The 17,720-nt window shown below is 37.8% G+C and overlaps 1 protein-coding gene across 3 annotated transcripts in view; it reads left to right on the top strand.

Moving 5' to 3' along the window:
• Nucleotides 1-17,720, top strand: part of MMP16 (matrix metallopeptidase 16) — a 292,273-nt gene that overhangs the window by 74,371 nt on the left and 200,182 nt on the right. The window contains exons 1-2 of one of the 3 annotated variants that reach the window (XM_058528989.1): nucleotides 15,569-15,702; nucleotides 16,789-16,883. The exons of 1 other annotated variant lie outside the window; for it this stretch is intronic. In XM_058528989.1, the coding sequence (XP_058384972.1) occupies nucleotides 15,639-15,702; nucleotides 16,789-16,883 (159 nt within the window). In that variant the 5' untranslated portion in view covers nucleotides 15,569-15,638. Of the gene's footprint in view, nucleotides 1-15,568; nucleotides 15,703-16,788; nucleotides 16,884-17,720 lie in introns of those variants that run through there. One more of the 3 variants, XM_058528991.1, reaches the window with a different exon arrangement.

Raw genomic sequence — 17,720 nt, 5'->3', positions numbered from 1 at the left:
TCTCTTACCCTTGCAGCCCTGACTCAGAGATGTAGGGTTGCACAATTACAAGCAAGGATTCTTGTTGCTTCTCCTTAAAGCCACTATCTGGAGGAGGTGTTGGCTGAGGAAGGGAAAATGACGCTCCAGAGAAATATTTGTCTGGTCAGGGCGAAGGATGTTCTCGGGTGTCAGTAAACAGAATGTGGCTTCTGTTCCTAAATCGGTCCAAGTCAAAGGTCCCTCCTGACATATGGATGTTGAAGTGAGGAGAATAAATACCCCAGGAGTCAGAAAGGGCAGGTGTTCTCATTAAAGATTGGGCGATACGTCTCTTCTTTAGGCTGGGGATGTGATGTGAGTGTAATTGTGATATTGGAGTGGTCTTCACTGCTTTGTCTGTACATCTTTACTCTGCTTCTGTTCACCCATTGGTCAGGCCTCTGCTGGACCTAAAGGCAAGTTACAAAGAACAGTTCACGTCCCAGGCGGTTACTCAGCACTCCACTGGAATGCCTTTTACTGATCAGAATCAATTATGCTCATCCTTGCCTCTCTGGCTTCCAGATTTGGCTTTTTCCTTAAATCAACCTCTTTCCCCATCAGATATGATTCTTTTCTGTCTACTCTCCCGCACCCCACACATTTTAAGTGACATTTTGACCCTTGACTCTTCTATATATCTTGAAGTTCTATCTGCTTTTGCAGTTTGGTGTCCACTGTTGTCTCTAGGATGAGGGTTGCTGGCTGAGGAAATCTGAACTCTGATCCACCCCAGCCAGATGATTTAATGAGTTGTGTTGGTGATAGACTTTTGTTTTTTCTTAACAGGAGATCAAATATGAGATTTTCCCAAAAATCATAACAAGTAGGATTTCAAATTAAATTTGATGAAAAGACTTTTAAGTCCTGGATATTGGCTATAGTCGTATTAACTATACCGTGATTGGGAAACACACTAAACAAACTAAAAGTTTATTTTTAACTATGTCCAACAAAGCTCCAGCAACAAAATTGTTTTTACCAACTTCTGCATAGAAGACAGCTCTTTTTCCTGTTCCCACACCAGTCAGGTCCTTCTGTGTATATTGTGATGAGCGAGTGTGTGAGAGGTTACTGTCCCCAGAAACCCAGAATGGAAATGCTGGAGGCGCTGGAAGCCATGGGGCTCAGTCCAGGAGGCTCTGAGATGGAGGTTCTCCAGGAAAGAGGGAGCAGGGGCATCTGTGGGAATCCATGCCATTGATGGAGACCTTATCTTTTTTCACTTCTGCCCATCTTCTACATCTCTGAAACTTTTCTTTACAATTTCTGTCCATTTACTCCTTCCTGATGCTTTCTGGGAACACTCCTTAATTGATAGTCCCAGCTCCCTAACTCCTTCTTCACCCTGAACCATTCCACTCTTCAACCAACATGTTGAGTTTATTTCCACAAATGCATTTTGTGCACCCAATATCTCCAGCTGTTTTTTTGTCATATTTTCTTGTGCCTGCTCAAATATTCAAAATTCTGTCTTATCCCCTTGATGTTTAACATACTTATTTTAAATATTTATCCTGCCTGGATCCATTATTTATGCATTGTATGGTGTAGATGGTTTCATACGTTGTCTTTTTTACAAAGGTTGTGCTACAGGTGGGTGGAATCTCCCGAGGTTATCAGCTAATGAAGCCCCAGCCTCCGCTAGTGTCTCCCAGTCTTTGGGAGTTGTATGTGTGTTTGTCTGGAGGAGTGTGGTGGTAGCAAGTATTATAATCTGGGGAGATTTCAATAATATCCATGGCTTGGTGCCTCTCTCTCCCTCCCCCTCCAATTGTAATTCAATTGGTCTGGCATGGGGTCCAAGATTCTGTTTTTTCAAAGCTGCCTTGGTGGAGTCAATGTGCCATGTTTGAGAACCTCAGAGGCCTGGCCATGGTGGTAGGATAAGGTAGTGGGAGGGGCTTGGGGAAGCTGGGTACTCCTACTCTGTGACATGCTCCCATGACTTTATTACTGCAGCTGGGAAGGACAGTGAAGTGACTAGTGGTCTACCCAGAGCAACGTGGGGAGAAGGAACAACCGGTATACCCAGAGCCCGTCCCACGTCCATGACCCAGGAGTCTCCTCTTCCCTGGACTGCTCCACTTAGAGTTGCCCTAGGAATTTCCCATCTTTTCTCATCAATCTCTCTCTTCTTTGTGCACCCCCTCCTGGACTGGCAGGAAGATGTTCTTGTTAGGAACCACAAGGGGGAGTTGTCTAGACCGTTAGCCTTTCCCCATGGACAATGGCGGAGAAGGCACAGGAATAACCAGTGCCGCGTAGGGCAGACTCTTATGTATCACATGTTTCCCTGGTGGCTGTCACTTCTTTATACCCCCTGGGCACCCTGTCATCTATTTCTGAAAACTGATCTAATGATAATAGTTACAGTAATTAAAGAATTATAAAATTCTCAAAATGACAAGCATAAAAGTCCTTTATAGTAGGAAATATTACTGTGGAAGTTTTATTTATTTATTTATTTTTTTTTTTAATTAATTAATTTATTTTTATTTTTATTTATTTATTCATTTATTTTTTTAATTTTTCGTTTATTGCAGTAACATTGGTTTATAACATTGTATAAATTTCAGGTGCACATCATTATACTTCTATTTCTGCATAGATTACATCATGTTCACCACCCAAATACTAATTACAACCCATCACCACACGCATGTGCCGAATTATCCCTTTCGCCCTCCTCCCTCCTCCCTTCCCCTCTGGTAACCACCAATCCAATCTCTGTCTCTATGTGTTTGTTTGTTGTTGTTATTATCTACTACTTAATGAAGGAAATCATACAGTATTTGACCTTCTCCCTCTGACATTTCACTTTGCGTAATACCCTCAATGTCCATCCATGTTGTCACAAATGGCTGGATTTCATCGTTTCTTATGGCTGAGTAGTATTCCATCGTGTATATATACCACATCTTCTTTATCCATTCGTCCCTTGATGGGCACTTAGGTTGCTTCCAAGACTTGGCTATTGTGAATAACGCTGCAATGATCACATTGGTACCTGTGGAAGTTTAATACTTGAAATATTCCAATATAATTTTGTTGAAAATCTTCTAAAAATTTTGTAAAAAAAATTCCTACTGTATTAAACACTGTCTTCTGGGTACATTTTAAACATTTTCTGAAGACTTAAGATAATCATAGTGAATATTATTGACTATGGCCCATTATGCCTTTGCAGTACTTGGAACTGTGTAATAGTTTTATTCTTCATTAGTTGGCTATTATTATTATTTCCTGTAGCCATTGGAAGAACTACCTTCTCTGATTCTCCATTTTATTCTGTAATAGTTTAAATAAAATATTCCTTTTATTTAGGGTCATATAAAAAAGAGTAATATGCTTAGAGTGAGACAATTTGATGAACGAAATGCAATGCAAAAATTTTTGAAATTTTGTTTTGACTTCTGGGAAACAATGTTTAACATATTTCTTGTTTTGGAATTATGTTCAGATAGTAGAATTTGCTGGATTTAAATAACCACTGGATGTGAGAGAGATGATTACTCTAATTAAATAGTATCACATGTCTCCTAATATATTTTCCTTAAACAATAATAGACTTAAATTCCTACCCTTACTCATTAGCATATAAGCATACTTATTTGTTGTTGTTTAAATCCGGAGCACATTACCAATTCCCTAACAAATACTATTCTGGTTCTATCAGACATTTCCATAAGCACCTGGTATCTTTAGAGGTGAACGAAGGCTGGGTAGTGTTTATCATTCAGTAGATTTTTATAGGAATCGTCTTTATACACAGATGATACGCCACTAAACTGAAAATTTCTTTTCAACCGTCTTAATAGTGATGTGAGACTGCTCCACAGTCAATCTTAAAGGTGACCAGATTGGCCACTCTGGTTATCATTTTGCCTGCCACACAGAGGCGTCTATGCACTCTTTTCCTTAGCGGTGATAGAGAAGATGTATGTAGGTGCATGTTACTGAAGTGGAAGTGACCAAATTATTTGGTGGATTTCATTTTTTAGATATAACAAGAGGTTCATAAAAACATTTGATGTACAACTTAACAAGTCTTCTGGACAAAAAATATCAAATCAGAATATCAAAATATATTCTTTTTTGTGTGTGTGTGTGTGAGGAATATCAGCCCCGAGCTAACATCCATGCCAATCCTCCTCTTTTTGCTGAGGAAGACCGGCTCTGAGCTAACATCTATTGCCAATCCTCCTCCTTTTTTTCCCCAAAGCCCCAGCAGATAGTTGTATGTCATAGCTGCACATCCTTCTAGTTGCTGTATGTGGGACGCCGCATCAGCATGGCTGGACAAGCAGTGCATCGGTGCGCGCCCTGGATCCAAATACGGGCCGCCAGTAGTGAAGGGCGGGCACTTAACCGCTAAGCCACCGGGCTAGCCCCATCAAAATATATTTTTATAAGTATGATCCCCAAATTAAAGTCTAGATATCTTTATAATATCCTCACTTTTTTTTTTTTAACCAGTGCACTGATACACTGTAATAAAGCCGGAACACTCTACCCAGGTGCTTGATTAAGATAGGTCATTGCAGCTCTGTAATGTGTTCTGTAATGCATGGCTTGCGCGGGAAAACTCAGTCATGTTATATAATGTGATGCTGTGCAATCATACCTTGCCATAGAATAATGCCCATAAGGAAAAGGAAACGTACCATTAAATATAAACTATATTCTCACTGAAAATAGCCAGCTTACCCTTTGATTTTGGCAAAGCAAATATAAGCACTATTTTAGTCAGAATGAGGATAGATTGCTCTACACAAGTGCTTATCAAAACGATCCCTTAAAATGTTGTCTGACTTTGAAATCCTTTCCTTCATATATATCGTTAGAGGCCGAGAACTAGTAGAACAGAGGAGACTAAGGATGGCGGCATCAAGTAATTCATGCTACAGGATCTTCACATATTTTTCTCCTGGATTGATTATTACACTGACTCGAGAATATTGGCTTCGTTATTGTCAAGGAGGTTTAAATGCTCAAGACAGGCCATCTTTTAAATAAGTTTTAACCAGTATTATTTTATCAAATCACTGGTTGTTCTTATGTTGGATAGTTAACCTACTACAAAATATGTAGTTGTAGGTGATTATATTGTCACTGTGGACTTTTTCTACTTAGAAAAGGTGGATTGAATTTTGTCTCTCCTGTTAGATTTAGAATGTTTCATTATAACCTGAATGTAATCAGTCTATTTTGACTGAAATTGATTGAGTTGCTCCCACCTAAAAAGCGGCCCCCCATTAAATAAAAGCTGTAAATGATGCCGTCCACAGTTGCTTATCTGACAAAAGAAGGATTCTTCCCCGTCTTTTTGGGTCTTTGCCCTTGTCATTTTGGTGGACGCTGCTAGAAGCTTCTAGCTCTTCCTCCGTCTCATGCAGATGTGTCTCCTGTGTTCCTCTTGTAATCTGTCCCGGGAAATCTCACAAGATTCCCTCTGTTCTTTCTGCCTTTGAGGCAGTTCCAGTGGTAAAGCATTCCTCTTTGCCCTTACACAGGCTCTGCCTGGGAGAGACTAACTCACCTGTCAAAATACTGTAACTGTTGATTTCCATGCCTGCCAGAGTGTGCATCCATGCTCCTGCCAAGCTCAGAGTGCCTGATGCTTTAGGAACTCCTAAGGGCATCTTAATAGACTCTTAATAGTGAGGAGTAGCTTGTGTAGTTATTGGTTCCCAAGTGGGGAGTAACTTGTATGATAAAAACTGTGATATGGGAACATGGGTGTGTGTATATATATATATATATATATATATATATTTAACCAGAAGAATTTTAATACTATTCTAACACTTGTGTGTTGAGAGTCACACCTCTTAGGCATAATTGGCAGAAGAGGGAGCTGCAAGGTTGAAAGGAGAAAGGTCACATAAAACATATGGCAAAGAAAGAATGAAGATTTTGCATTAAAAGCTCAGGGAAGAAAAACAAGGTGAAATTAAATCAGCCTGGGCCTCCAACTCCATATTCCAGTGTATTTGTGTGGAAGGGAAGGAGCTAGGAGATGGTCCACTGGAGCTGAGCACGTGTGTGTGGCCTGAGGTTTCTCAACAGCCCTAGGAGTATTGGGGAGACATCTAAGTCATATCTACTGAGAGGAGGAGGGATGATAATTGAGTAATAGCACGAATATTTTCCAAACCTTTCTGACACATAATTTTGTTCATGTCTGTGAAAGTTATGAAATGAAAAGAGATGTTATCACAGAGGATAAGAGACAAGACTGAGCAGCACTGCTGTGTTCAAACTCTGGGTCTGCCTTTACCAGCTGTGTGACTTTTGGCAGGTTATTTAACCTCTCTGTGTCTTGGTTTTCTCTTATTAAAATGTATAGCATGGTGCTGTGGTTAGGATCAATGAGGTTAATGAATATAAACTACTGACAAGAGTGTCTGGTACATAAAAAATGCTCAATACATGTTACTAAAAAAATCATTCTTCGAGTAACTGTGATATGATATCATAAAGGAAAGGAAAGGAATGACACAAGGGGAATTGGACCTGTTTTTACTATTCGGCCTTAAATTACTCATCCCCAAGTAGTTTTTAGAACCTCACCCCCAGCGTTTGATGAGGCTTTTATATTCAGTTCCAAAAATGCTTTTCAGTCACATTTAAGATCCTGCAAGTAATACAATATATTTTTGTAAATTCACAAAATAATAGCAATATCTTATGCTTTTATATTTCCAAATTTATAACAGTCTTTTGAAGTAGATAAGGCAGGTACACTCTACAGATGAGGAACATGAGTCAGCCTAGAAATTCACATTTGTGAACCTGATTTGGTAGAATACAGTGCCGGCTTCAGGCCAAAGAAACATTTATGATTAGAGTGTAATCAGCTGTAGCCTCGAGCAAAGGAAACATCAGCCTAATTCTAAAGCTTCTTTATTAGGCTTTTTCTCTGAGTAAATTAAAAAAAAAAACTTTCTTTATTTTTACCTTTAATAAAAAACAATTCTGGTAACTAGTTTACTTTTGTAAAATACTAAATTGCAGCTATCTTTCACTTTTGTGCTTCCGTCTTGGTTAACACTTCTGCTCAAATGAATGTCTTTAAGAGTAAATTCTAGCAACCTGAGCATTACATTGTCTTCAACAGGCAACCCAAGGGCTGTTACCTAGAAAGCTGCTCATTATTCCTCTCTCCTGAGCAGCTGCCCGCATGAAACAATGGTGTCATACGTTATATTAACATGCAGCTCACAAGATCTCTGCTTACTAAACAACTCTGAGTTCGGGAAAGGCTGGGCCTTCTTCCAACTCGGAACAAAAAACTTACCTGCATCAGCAGAAAACAAGTATTCAGTGCAACTTGATAATAAGTTTGAGGACTCTCCCCTCAGCACAGCTTTTTAAGCGTTTAGTCTCCTATTCTATCTCCCTCCAGACTCTGCCGTTCCATTTCCCAAGTGAAATCATGCTGACTAGAAATAAAATTAGACAGACACATGTGACAGGAATTAAACGTCTTTAGTCTCAAGAGTGGCCAGGGCTGCTGTCCCCCGTAATTACAGTGGAGCCTTGGATGCTGTGAAGGGGGAACCGGGCGTTGGACTTGGCCTGGCGCTGCGGCACTCCAGTGAGTCTTCCCGTCCAGCTTTCCTGTGGCTCGTGTGGGTGGACGTGTGAGCAGAATACCTCTTCTGCTTCCTAAGTCATGCCAAACAGAATGACTTCTAATGGCATTTGATCCAAAAACTAAGCCTCAACCAACACATGTGACCTTGGGGATATTTTTTCTTTCTATTCTAAAACTTATTGAGTTTCACTTTGGGGCGCCATTCTTTAAGCCTGAAGTTGAGGCTGGGAGGAGGATGAGGGCTTATTGAAAGGACGGAGAACTCACGTTCTTGAGAATGTAGGATCCAGAAGAACATACTTGCAAGTGTATTTGACTTTGGCTTCTGAGCTCGTAGGACATTTCAGAATTGTTAAAATGGGTAGGTTTACCATCACTGTCCAGTAGTCAACCTAAGGCGATTTAAGAAAAAGAATACTTAGATGATATATGTTACCAGATCACACTCTTCTCTAACTCGTTTTTTTCACTGACGTAGGGATGTGAGGATTAGCTACTGTCTACTAGCTAACCTGGAGGAGGCTAAAGACCAAACATTTCTAGTCACTGTATTTAAACTGTGGCTTTCCAAGGCCTTTATTATTGTGGCTTGTATTGCTCATGATCGAGTTCTTCTATATTTACAATTTCAGAGTACTGTTTTTGTTTTAGAAGGGACTCAAACCATCAGTTGTATGCACATGTGGCATTCAGATTGGGCGTTCACCTGGCCTGAGGGGAAGTTATGTGGACAACTCAACAACAGTGCATTTTTGTGGTACTGTCCCCTCTACAATTTATGAGAGCTTGGTTTTGAGTCTTCTGTTGGGGCATAATTCTTCTTGTTGCTATGTCCACAGAAGGAAATATACTGAACTTTATTGCAAAGTATCATTTAGCTTAAAATATCTCCTCTTCTACTCTAATCTTTGTCGGGAAGTATCTAGAAAGGATATTGTTGATAAGGCAGGGTGAATGTCTAACCATTTGGCAACTCATCTAGGAATTCTGCCTGGAATTTTAACTACAAAATTTAAGACACAAATATTAGGAAACAAGAATAAAAAAGAAACAAAATGATAAATCTAGTTTTTTCATGTTTGAATACTGCTACCTACCACTGTGTGCTCTACTCCTGTCACCATTAAGGAGGAAAATACATCTGTTTTGTTATCTCATTTCAAGGTCTTAACATGAGCTGGTTCTATATCTTTCTTTTTTTATTTTCTATCCAAGTCTAAAATATTGTATATATTACATTGTGGCTTAAATAAATATTGGGTATTTCCTAATACCTCATTTATTTTTTTCAACTTTATTGAGGTATAGTTGACAAATAAAATTATAATATATTGGGGCCGAGTATAGTGGTTTAAGTACGCACACTCCACTTCAGTGGCCTGGGGTTCATGGGTTCGGATCCCAGGCATGGACCTACATCACTCACCAGCCACGCTGTGGTGGCATCCCACGTACAAAATAGAGGAAGATGGGCACAGATGATAGCTCAGGGCTAATCTTCCTCACCAAAAAGAGGAGGATTGGCAACAGATGTTAGTTCAGGGACAATGTCCCTCACCAAAAAAAAAATTATAATATATTTAAAATGTACAGTGTTATTATCTACTACTTAATGAAGGAAATCATACAGTATTTGACCTTCTCCCTCTGACTTATTTCACTTTGCATTATACCCTCAATGTCCATCCATGTTGTCACAAATGGCTGGATTTCATCATTTCTTATGGCTGAGTAGTATTCCATTGTGTATATATACCACATCTTCTTTATCCATTCGTCCCTTCATGGGCACTTAGGTTGCTTCCAAGTCTTGGCTATTGTGAATAATGCTGCAGTGAACACAGGGGTGCATGTATCTTTACGCATTGGTGTTTTCAAGTTCTTTGGATAAATACCCAGCAGTGGAATAGCTAATAACAACAATAAACAAACACATAGAGACAGACATTGGATTGGTGGTTACCAGAGGGGAAGCGGGGAGGGAGGAGGGAGAAAGGGATAATTCGGCACATGTGTGTGGTGATGGGTTGTAATTAGTATTTGGGTGGTGAACGTGATGTAATTTATGCAGAAATAGAAGTATAATGATGTACACCTGAAATTTATACAATGTTATAAACCAATGTTACTGCAATAAACAAAAAATTTAAAAAAAATAAATAAAATGTACAGTGTGATGATTTGATATATTCCCACAATTGAAGTAATGAACACATCCATCACATAACATATTTACCTTGTTTTTTTTTGTGTGTGTGTGTGAGGAAGATTAGCTCTGAGCTAACATCCAATGCCAATCCTCCCCTTTTTGCTGAGGAAGACTGGCCCTGGGCTAACATCTGTGGCCATCTTCCTCCACTTTATATGGGACTTCACCACAGCGTGGCTGGACAATATCTCATTGTGGTTTTGATTTGCATTTCCCTAATGATTAGTGATGTTAAGCACCATCTTATGTACCTCTTGGCCATTGGTATGGCTTCCTGGGGAAAAAAAAGTCTATTCAGGTACTTTACTTATTTTTAATTGGATTATTTGGGTTGTTTTGCTATGGAGTTGTATGAGTTCCTTGTATATTTTGGGTGTTAAAACTCTTATTGGATATGTGTTTTGTAAATGTTTTCTGCCATTCCATAGGTTGCCTTTTTGTTTTGTTGATGGTTTCCTTTTCTATGCAGAAGATTTTTAGTTTGATGTAGCGCCACTTGTTTGTTTTTGCTTTTGTTGCAAAATCCAAAAAATTGGTGTCAAATCCAAAAAATAATTTCCAAGAACAGTATCAAGGAGCTTACCCTCCATGTTTTCTTCTACAAGTTTTGTGGTTTCAAGTCTTATGTTTAAATCCTTAATCCATTTTGAGTTGATTTTTGTGTATGGTGTAAGATAAGTGTCCAGTTTCGTTCTTTTGCATGTGGATATCTAGTTTTCCCAGCACCATTTGTTAAAGGGACTATACTTTCCCCATATATTAGCTCCTTTGTATATTCTTGGTTCCTTTGTAGAAGATTAATTGACCCTATATACATGGTTTTATTTCTGGGCCTTCTTTTCTATTCCATTGGTTTATGTGTCTGTTTTTATGCCGATACTGTACTGATTTGATTGCTATAGTTTTGTAATATAGTTTGAAATCAGGAAGCATGATGCCTCCAGTTTTCTTCTTCTTTCTCAAGATTTCTTTGACTATTTGAGGTCTTTTGTGGTTCCATATAAATTTTGGGATCGTTTTTTTGAATTTCTGTGAACAATGCCATTGGGATTTTGATAGGCGTTGCATTGAATCTGTAGATGGCTTTGGGTAGTATGGACATTTTAACAGCATTCATTCTTCCAATCCATGAACACAGATTATCTTTCTATTTATTTACGTCTTCTTCACTTTCCTTCATCAATGTTTTATAGTTTTCAATGTACAAGTCTTTCACCTCCTTGGTTAAATTTATTCCTAAGTACTTTAATCTTTTTGATGCTATTGTAAATGGGATTGTTTTCTTAGTTTCTCTTTTGGATAGTTTGTTGTTAGTATACAGAAACATAACTGAGTTTTGTAAATTGGTTTTGCATCCCCCAAACTTACTGAATTTATTTGTTAGTTACAACACTATTTTGGTGGAGTCTTTAGAATTTTCTATATATAATATCATGTTATCTGAAAATACAATTTTACTTTTTTGTTTCTGATTTAGATGCCTTTTATTTATTTTCTTTGCCTAATTGCCCTGGCTAGAACTTCCAGTACTGTGTTGCATAAAAGTTGCGAAGGTGTGCATCCTTGTCTTCTTCTTGATCTTAGGAAAAAAGCGTTCAGCTTTTCACTGATGAGTATGATATTAGCAGTGGGCTTGTCATATATGGCTTTTATTCTGTTGAGGTACATTCCTTCTATACCCAATTTGTTGAGAGTTTTTATCATGAAAGGATGTTTAATTATGTCAAATGATTTTTCTGCATCTATTGAGATGATCATATGATTTTTATCTTTCATTTTGTTAATGTGGTGTATCATTTATTGATTGTATCACATTTATTGATTTGCATATGTTGAACGGTCTTTGCATCCCTGGAATATAATCCCACTTGATCATGATGTATGATCCTCGTATTGTGCTTTTCAATTTGATTTGCTAATATTCTGTTGAGGATTTTTGCATCTGTGTTCATCAGGGGAATTGGACTGTAATTTTCTTTTCTTGTGGTGTCCTTGTCTGGCTTTGATATCAGGGTAATGTAGTCTCATCAAGTGAGTTTGGAAATGTTCCCTCTTGCATTTTTTGGAAGAGTTTGAGAAAGAATGGTATTAATTCTTTGTATGTTTCATAGAATTCACCACTGAAGCCATCTGGTCCTGGACTTTTCTTTGTTGGCAGGTTTTGATTACTGATTCAATCTCCTCACTAGTAGTTGGTCTGTTTATATTTTCTGTTTCTTCATGATTCAGTCTTGGTAAGTTGTATGTTTCCAGGAATTTGTCCATTACTTCTAGGTTGTCTATTTGTTGGCATATAATAGTTCATAGTAGTTTCTAATAATCCTTAGTATTTTTACATTATCAGTTGCAATGTCTCCTCCTTACTCTCTGACTTTATTTAAGTCTTCTCTCTTTTTTGCTTAGTCTTGCTAAAGGTTTGTCACTTTTGTTTATCTTTAAAAAAAAAATAGCTCAGTTTCATTGATCTTTTCTATTGTCCTTTTAGTCTGTGTCATTTATTTCTGTTCTGATCTTTGTTATCGCTTTCCTTCTACTAACTTTGGGCTTAATTGTTCTTCTTTTTCTTGTTCCTTGAGGTGTAAAGTTCAGTCATTTATTTGAAATCTTTCTTTTTTTTAAATGTATGTGTTTATTGCTATACATTTCCCTCTTAGAACTGCTTTTGCTGAATCCTATAAGTTTTGGAATGTTGTATTTTCATTTTCATTTGTCTCAAGATATTTTTTGACTTCCCTTTTGATTTATTCTGTGACCCATTGGTTGTTCAGTAGTATGTTGTTTAATCTCCGCATATTTGCGAATTTTCCAGTTTTTTTCTCGTAATTGACTTCTAGTTCATATCATTGTGGTTGGAAAAGGTGCTTGACATGACTTCAGTCTTCTTAAATTTATGAAGACTTGTTTTGTGGACTAACATATGATCTGTCCTTGAGAATGTTCCCTGTATGCTTGAGAAGAATGTGAATTCTGCTGCTGTTGGATGGAATGTTCTGTATATATCTGATGGTCTGTCTGGTCTAACATGTACTTTAATATCAATGTTTCCTTATTGATTTTTGGTCTGGATGATCTATCCATTGTTGGAAGTTGGGTATTGAAGTCTTCTACTATTATGGTATACCATATTTCTCTATTCAGGTCTGTTAATATTTACCTTATATATTTAGGTGCTCTGATGTTGGATGCACACATAGTTAATTTTGATATATGCTTTTGATGAATTGACCTCTTTTTTATTTTATAATGTCCTTCTTTGTGTCTCATTATAGTTTTTGGCTTAAATTCTGTCTGATATAAATTAAATTCTGTCTGGCTTAAATTTGTCTGATATAAATATAGCTATCCCTGCCTTGTTTGGTTTCCATTTGCATGGAATATCTTTTTCCATCCCTTCACGTTGAGTCTATGTGTGTCCTTAAAGCTGGAGTGTGTCTTTTGTATGCAGTGTATAGTTCAGTATTATTTTTTAATCCGTTCAACTACTCCATGTCTTTTGATTGGTGAATTTAGTCCATTTACATTTAAAGAAGGTATAGACTTATTATTGTCATCTTGTTCATTTTTTCTGGCTATTTTTTGCAGTTTGTTTGTACCTTTCTTCTTCTCTTTCTCTCTTCCTTTGTGATTTGATGACTTTTTTTGTAGTGGTATGCTTTGATTTCTTTATATTTTCTGTGTATCTACTATAGGCTTTTTCTCTGTGATTTCCATGATGCTTACATAAAAACGTCTTCCAGTTCTAACCGTCTACTTCAAGCTGATAACAACTTAACTTCAAATGCATTAAAAAGCTCTAAATTTTTACACTTCCTCCCAGATTTTATGTTTTTTATCTCACAATTTATGTATTTTTATGTCATATATCTGTTAACAAGTTATTTTCATTATAGTTATTTTGAATCCTTTTATCTTTTAACCTTTATAACAGTATTAAAAGTTATTTACCCACCACCATTACAATATTAGAATATTCTGAATTAACCTGTATATTTTTCTTTACCAGTGAGTTTTATACTTTCTTATGTTTTCATTTTAGTAATTACCATTCTTACATTTCAGCTTGAAGAACTCCCTTTAACATTTTCTGTAAGCTAACTTTAGTGGTGATAATCTTCCTCCGCTTTTGTTTGTCTGGAAAATTCTCTATCTTTCCTTCAATTCTGAAGGAGAATTTTCACGAGTAGAGTATTCTTGGTTGACAGTTTGTTTTTTTTTCCAGCACTTTGAATATATCATCCCACTGCCTTCTGGCCTGCAAGGTTTTTGCTGAAAAATCTGCTCATAGTCTCAAGGGTGTTTCCTCGTATATAACAAGTTTTTTTTTTTTTTTTTCTCTTGCTGCTTTTAAGATTCTCTCTTTGACTTTAACTTTTGAGAATTTAATTGTATGTATCTTGGTGTGAGTCTCTTTAGATTCATCTTATCTGCCATTATTTAGGCTTCTTGGAACTAGATATCTGTTTCTTTCCCCAGGTTAGGGAATTTTTTAGCCATTATTTCTTTAAATAAGCTTTCTCACCCTTTCTCTCTCTCTTCTCCTTATGAGACCCCTGGATACATATATGTTCTGCTTGATGTTGTCCGTTAAGTCCCTTAAGCTATCTTTATTCTTTTTTATTCTTTTTTCTTTTTGATCCTCTGGTTGGATGAATTCTGCTGCCCTGTCTTTGAGTTTGTTCATCCTTTCTTCCACTTGATGTAGTCTGTTGTTGAAGGCCTCTATTGAATTTTTCAGTTCAGTTATTGTGTTCTTCAACTCTGTGATTTCCATTTATTACTTTTTTATGTTTTCTGTCTTTTTATTAAAATTCTCACTTGTTCACGTATTGTATTCCTCACCTTGGTGAGCATCTTTATGACTGTTATTTTGAACTCTCTATTCAGTAAATCACTTATCTCCATTTTATTAAGATCAGTTTCTGGAGATTTATCTTGTTCTTTTGTTTGAAACATATTCCCTTGTTTCATGGTTTTCCTTGATGCTCTGTGTTAGTTTCTGTGCGTTGGCTAAAACAACCACCTCTTCGAGTCTTTACAGGCTGGTCTCGTATAGGAGATGAAGCTTCTCAAAAAGCCCAGCCTGGGCTCCTAGTTGCTTCTCAACACTTTCTAATTGTGCAAGCCACCTTCTTTATTCTTAGCGGCTGCCGGTAGTTGAGGGTGTGCTAAGACCCATCAGTGTCCTAAGGGGAGGATTGCAGTCAGCACCAAATGCAGGCTGATTAGAAGCCAGCCCCTCAGGCAGCAGCTGGACGCATATGCAGTTGACTGCACACCCCTTCCAGGAAGAAACTGGGAGATAGGCATTTGTGCCTGCTCCCTCTAGGCCAAGTCTTGGTGGTCCAGCTGTGACGAGTGCTCACGCACCCGTTAACAACTGCCTCTTCATTTGTTACAGTTCTGTGTGACTCATGAATGTAAGCCGCACTAGCTATCAGAGCTAAATGATTTGAGGGCCCTTCACTCGAATGGCAGCTGTAAAAGTTGGGGTGCTAGATGTGTACAATTTCCTTCCAGGAGATACTGGCAACTTGGTTTTATTGTTGGAACAAGCCTGAGGGAGAAGTCATTGAAGTGCCCACAATTCCTCTGGTCTCTGAGGAGGATGAAACCAGCATGTAGATGCGTGCTCATGAAAAACCAGGCCCTCAGGCAGCAGCTTGTAAAGTTATAGCCAAACCTCTTCCAGGGAAAGACTGGGCATGGTGGTTTTTGCCTGCTCCCTGTGTGCTGAGCCTTGAGGGGCTAGCTGCAGCAAGTGCTTGTGCTCGTGATAAGAACTGCCTCTTTGTTTGCTGTAATACCATGGGACTCGTGAAGGCAAGCCTGTTGACTTTCAGAGCTAAGTGTTTGGGGTGTCCATCCTCAGGTGAGAGCTTTCAAAGTTGGGGTGTTCCAAACCTTTCACTCCTCAGAAAGACGCTGGGAGTTGGGGGCTCCCTCCTGATTGTACGGCACTGTGCTGGGGTGGGGTTTCTGGCAAGAGTGTGTCTCAGCCTTTCCTACTCGTTTTGATGTGTGTGTTTTTTTCCTCACTCACCTGATGCGTAAGAGTCATTCAGTTGGTCTCTGGATTTCTCTCAGATGGAATTACTCCCCATGTGACTGTGTACATTCAGTGACAATGTGGAAGAAGGGAAATTTAGGAGCCTCCTATGTCACTATCTTGGTCCTGCCCATTAATACTTCATTTAAACTGAAAAGTTTATATACTTCTAGTTGTTCAAGTAAAATTTGGATTAATTCTTCAATTTTTATGTTTAAGGCCACAGCAAAAACAGGTATTCTAAAATATCTTTTTGAGATTCTTACCTCTAATATGTAAATTATATTGCCCTTGGTATCTCTGCATATCTGTCTAAGCTAAAAAGAAGAGTGAGTAATGAAATTTTTTCTGTACACTTAAAATTATCTCCTTGAGTTACAATATAACTTAAAATTAAGGATAACCATGCTTGTTGTTAATTTTTGGTCAGAATTTTTTTTTCTGAAAATAAATTGAATATTATACCTCTATGGTGATATTATTCACCACATTTTCCTTACAATTTATAATTTTTCTTACATTATGTATTTATGAAATACAAAGCATTTTTCCCAAGTTTTATGTTTTAATAGATGTTGATGTTTTGAAGGAAATATCAATGCTTTGCAGTGTCATTGAAAAAGAGTGTTGGCCATGTGTCACATAGAAGTCTTACCTTGCCTCATGGTGGGTCATTAGCCTGGTGGAGAGTTCTGTAATTCACTAGGCTTTCAGTGGTGAACTTTGATTACATTCCACTTTCTGAAGGGCAATATGATTTTTAATATATTTCCTTAAAATCAGTCCTTTCAATGAAAAACTAAATACCTGGTGGGAAATTGGGAAGCGAAACTAGTTCTCCTAGGTTGCTTCCTGAGGATAGAAATGTAGCAAAGAAAGGGAGCCTTTCCTGTGGCGTATTTCTTCTAGGTCAGAAGACTCCTGATGAAATATTTTTCCGCATAGCAAAGCACACTTCTTTCACAATAAGATTGTGTCCTGACAGTCTTGCGTCTTCTCCTCTGGTAAGTGTTGTTCAGACACATGAATAATCTCCTTACTGGGCAAATCCTAATGTTAATAAATGTTTACTTCAGATTTGTTAATATGCTGGTAATTAAATATAACCTCCATACAGGCAGGGATTTTTATGTGATGTCCTCACTTGTGGGAATCAGAGTAGTGCCTGGTGAATGGTGACTGGTACATAGTAGATGCTGAGTATATAAGCGTGAATGGATGACTGACTGACGGATGAACGAATGAATGAGTGTAACTGACCCAAGCTAAACATTGTCCACAATGGGATGTGGATGGTGTTGTTTCTGTGCTGAAGGCTGCCATGTTCCTCTTTATTTCAAATTAAGGGGTACCTCACTGTTCCCACCCGCAGTGGAAAACATAGAAAAGTCCATAAACTGCCCCTCCATTTTTTTAAAAAAGCATTCCTTTTGGTGACATTTTTGATCACTATTGGAACATGTCTTTTATTTAATACAATCACTACTTAATTGAACTTTTTAGTACAATTTTTTTGTACAGGGATTCTCTGTGCATTAAAGAATGTATTAATGTTATAATCAACTTGATAGTATAAACATTTTTTTTCTTATGAGGAAACTAATTTTAAGTGATCCTATCATGTTTCTCATAACAGAATCAAATTGCAGAATTGATTAGTTTTCCCTAATGTGTTTTCTTTGGGGCTTAAACAAAATGCATTGACTCATTCACTCATTTGTGAATCGAGACGTTTGTTGAACATCTACAATATTTGAGTCATTACACCAAGGCCAAGAAATGTAGTCTCTGATGTCCCTGTCCCCGGAGGTTCCCAGGCTGTAGGGAGCGAATAACTGCAG

Source organism: Diceros bicornis, chromosome 33 (genome assembly GCF_020826845.1).
Source record: "Diceros bicornis minor isolate mBicDic1 chromosome 33, mDicBic1.mat.cur, whole genome shotgun sequence".
Taxonomy (NCBI): domain Eukaryota; kingdom Metazoa; phylum Chordata; class Mammalia; order Perissodactyla; family Rhinocerotidae; genus Diceros; species Diceros bicornis.
This window is presented reverse-complemented; position numbering and strand designations above follow the sequence as displayed.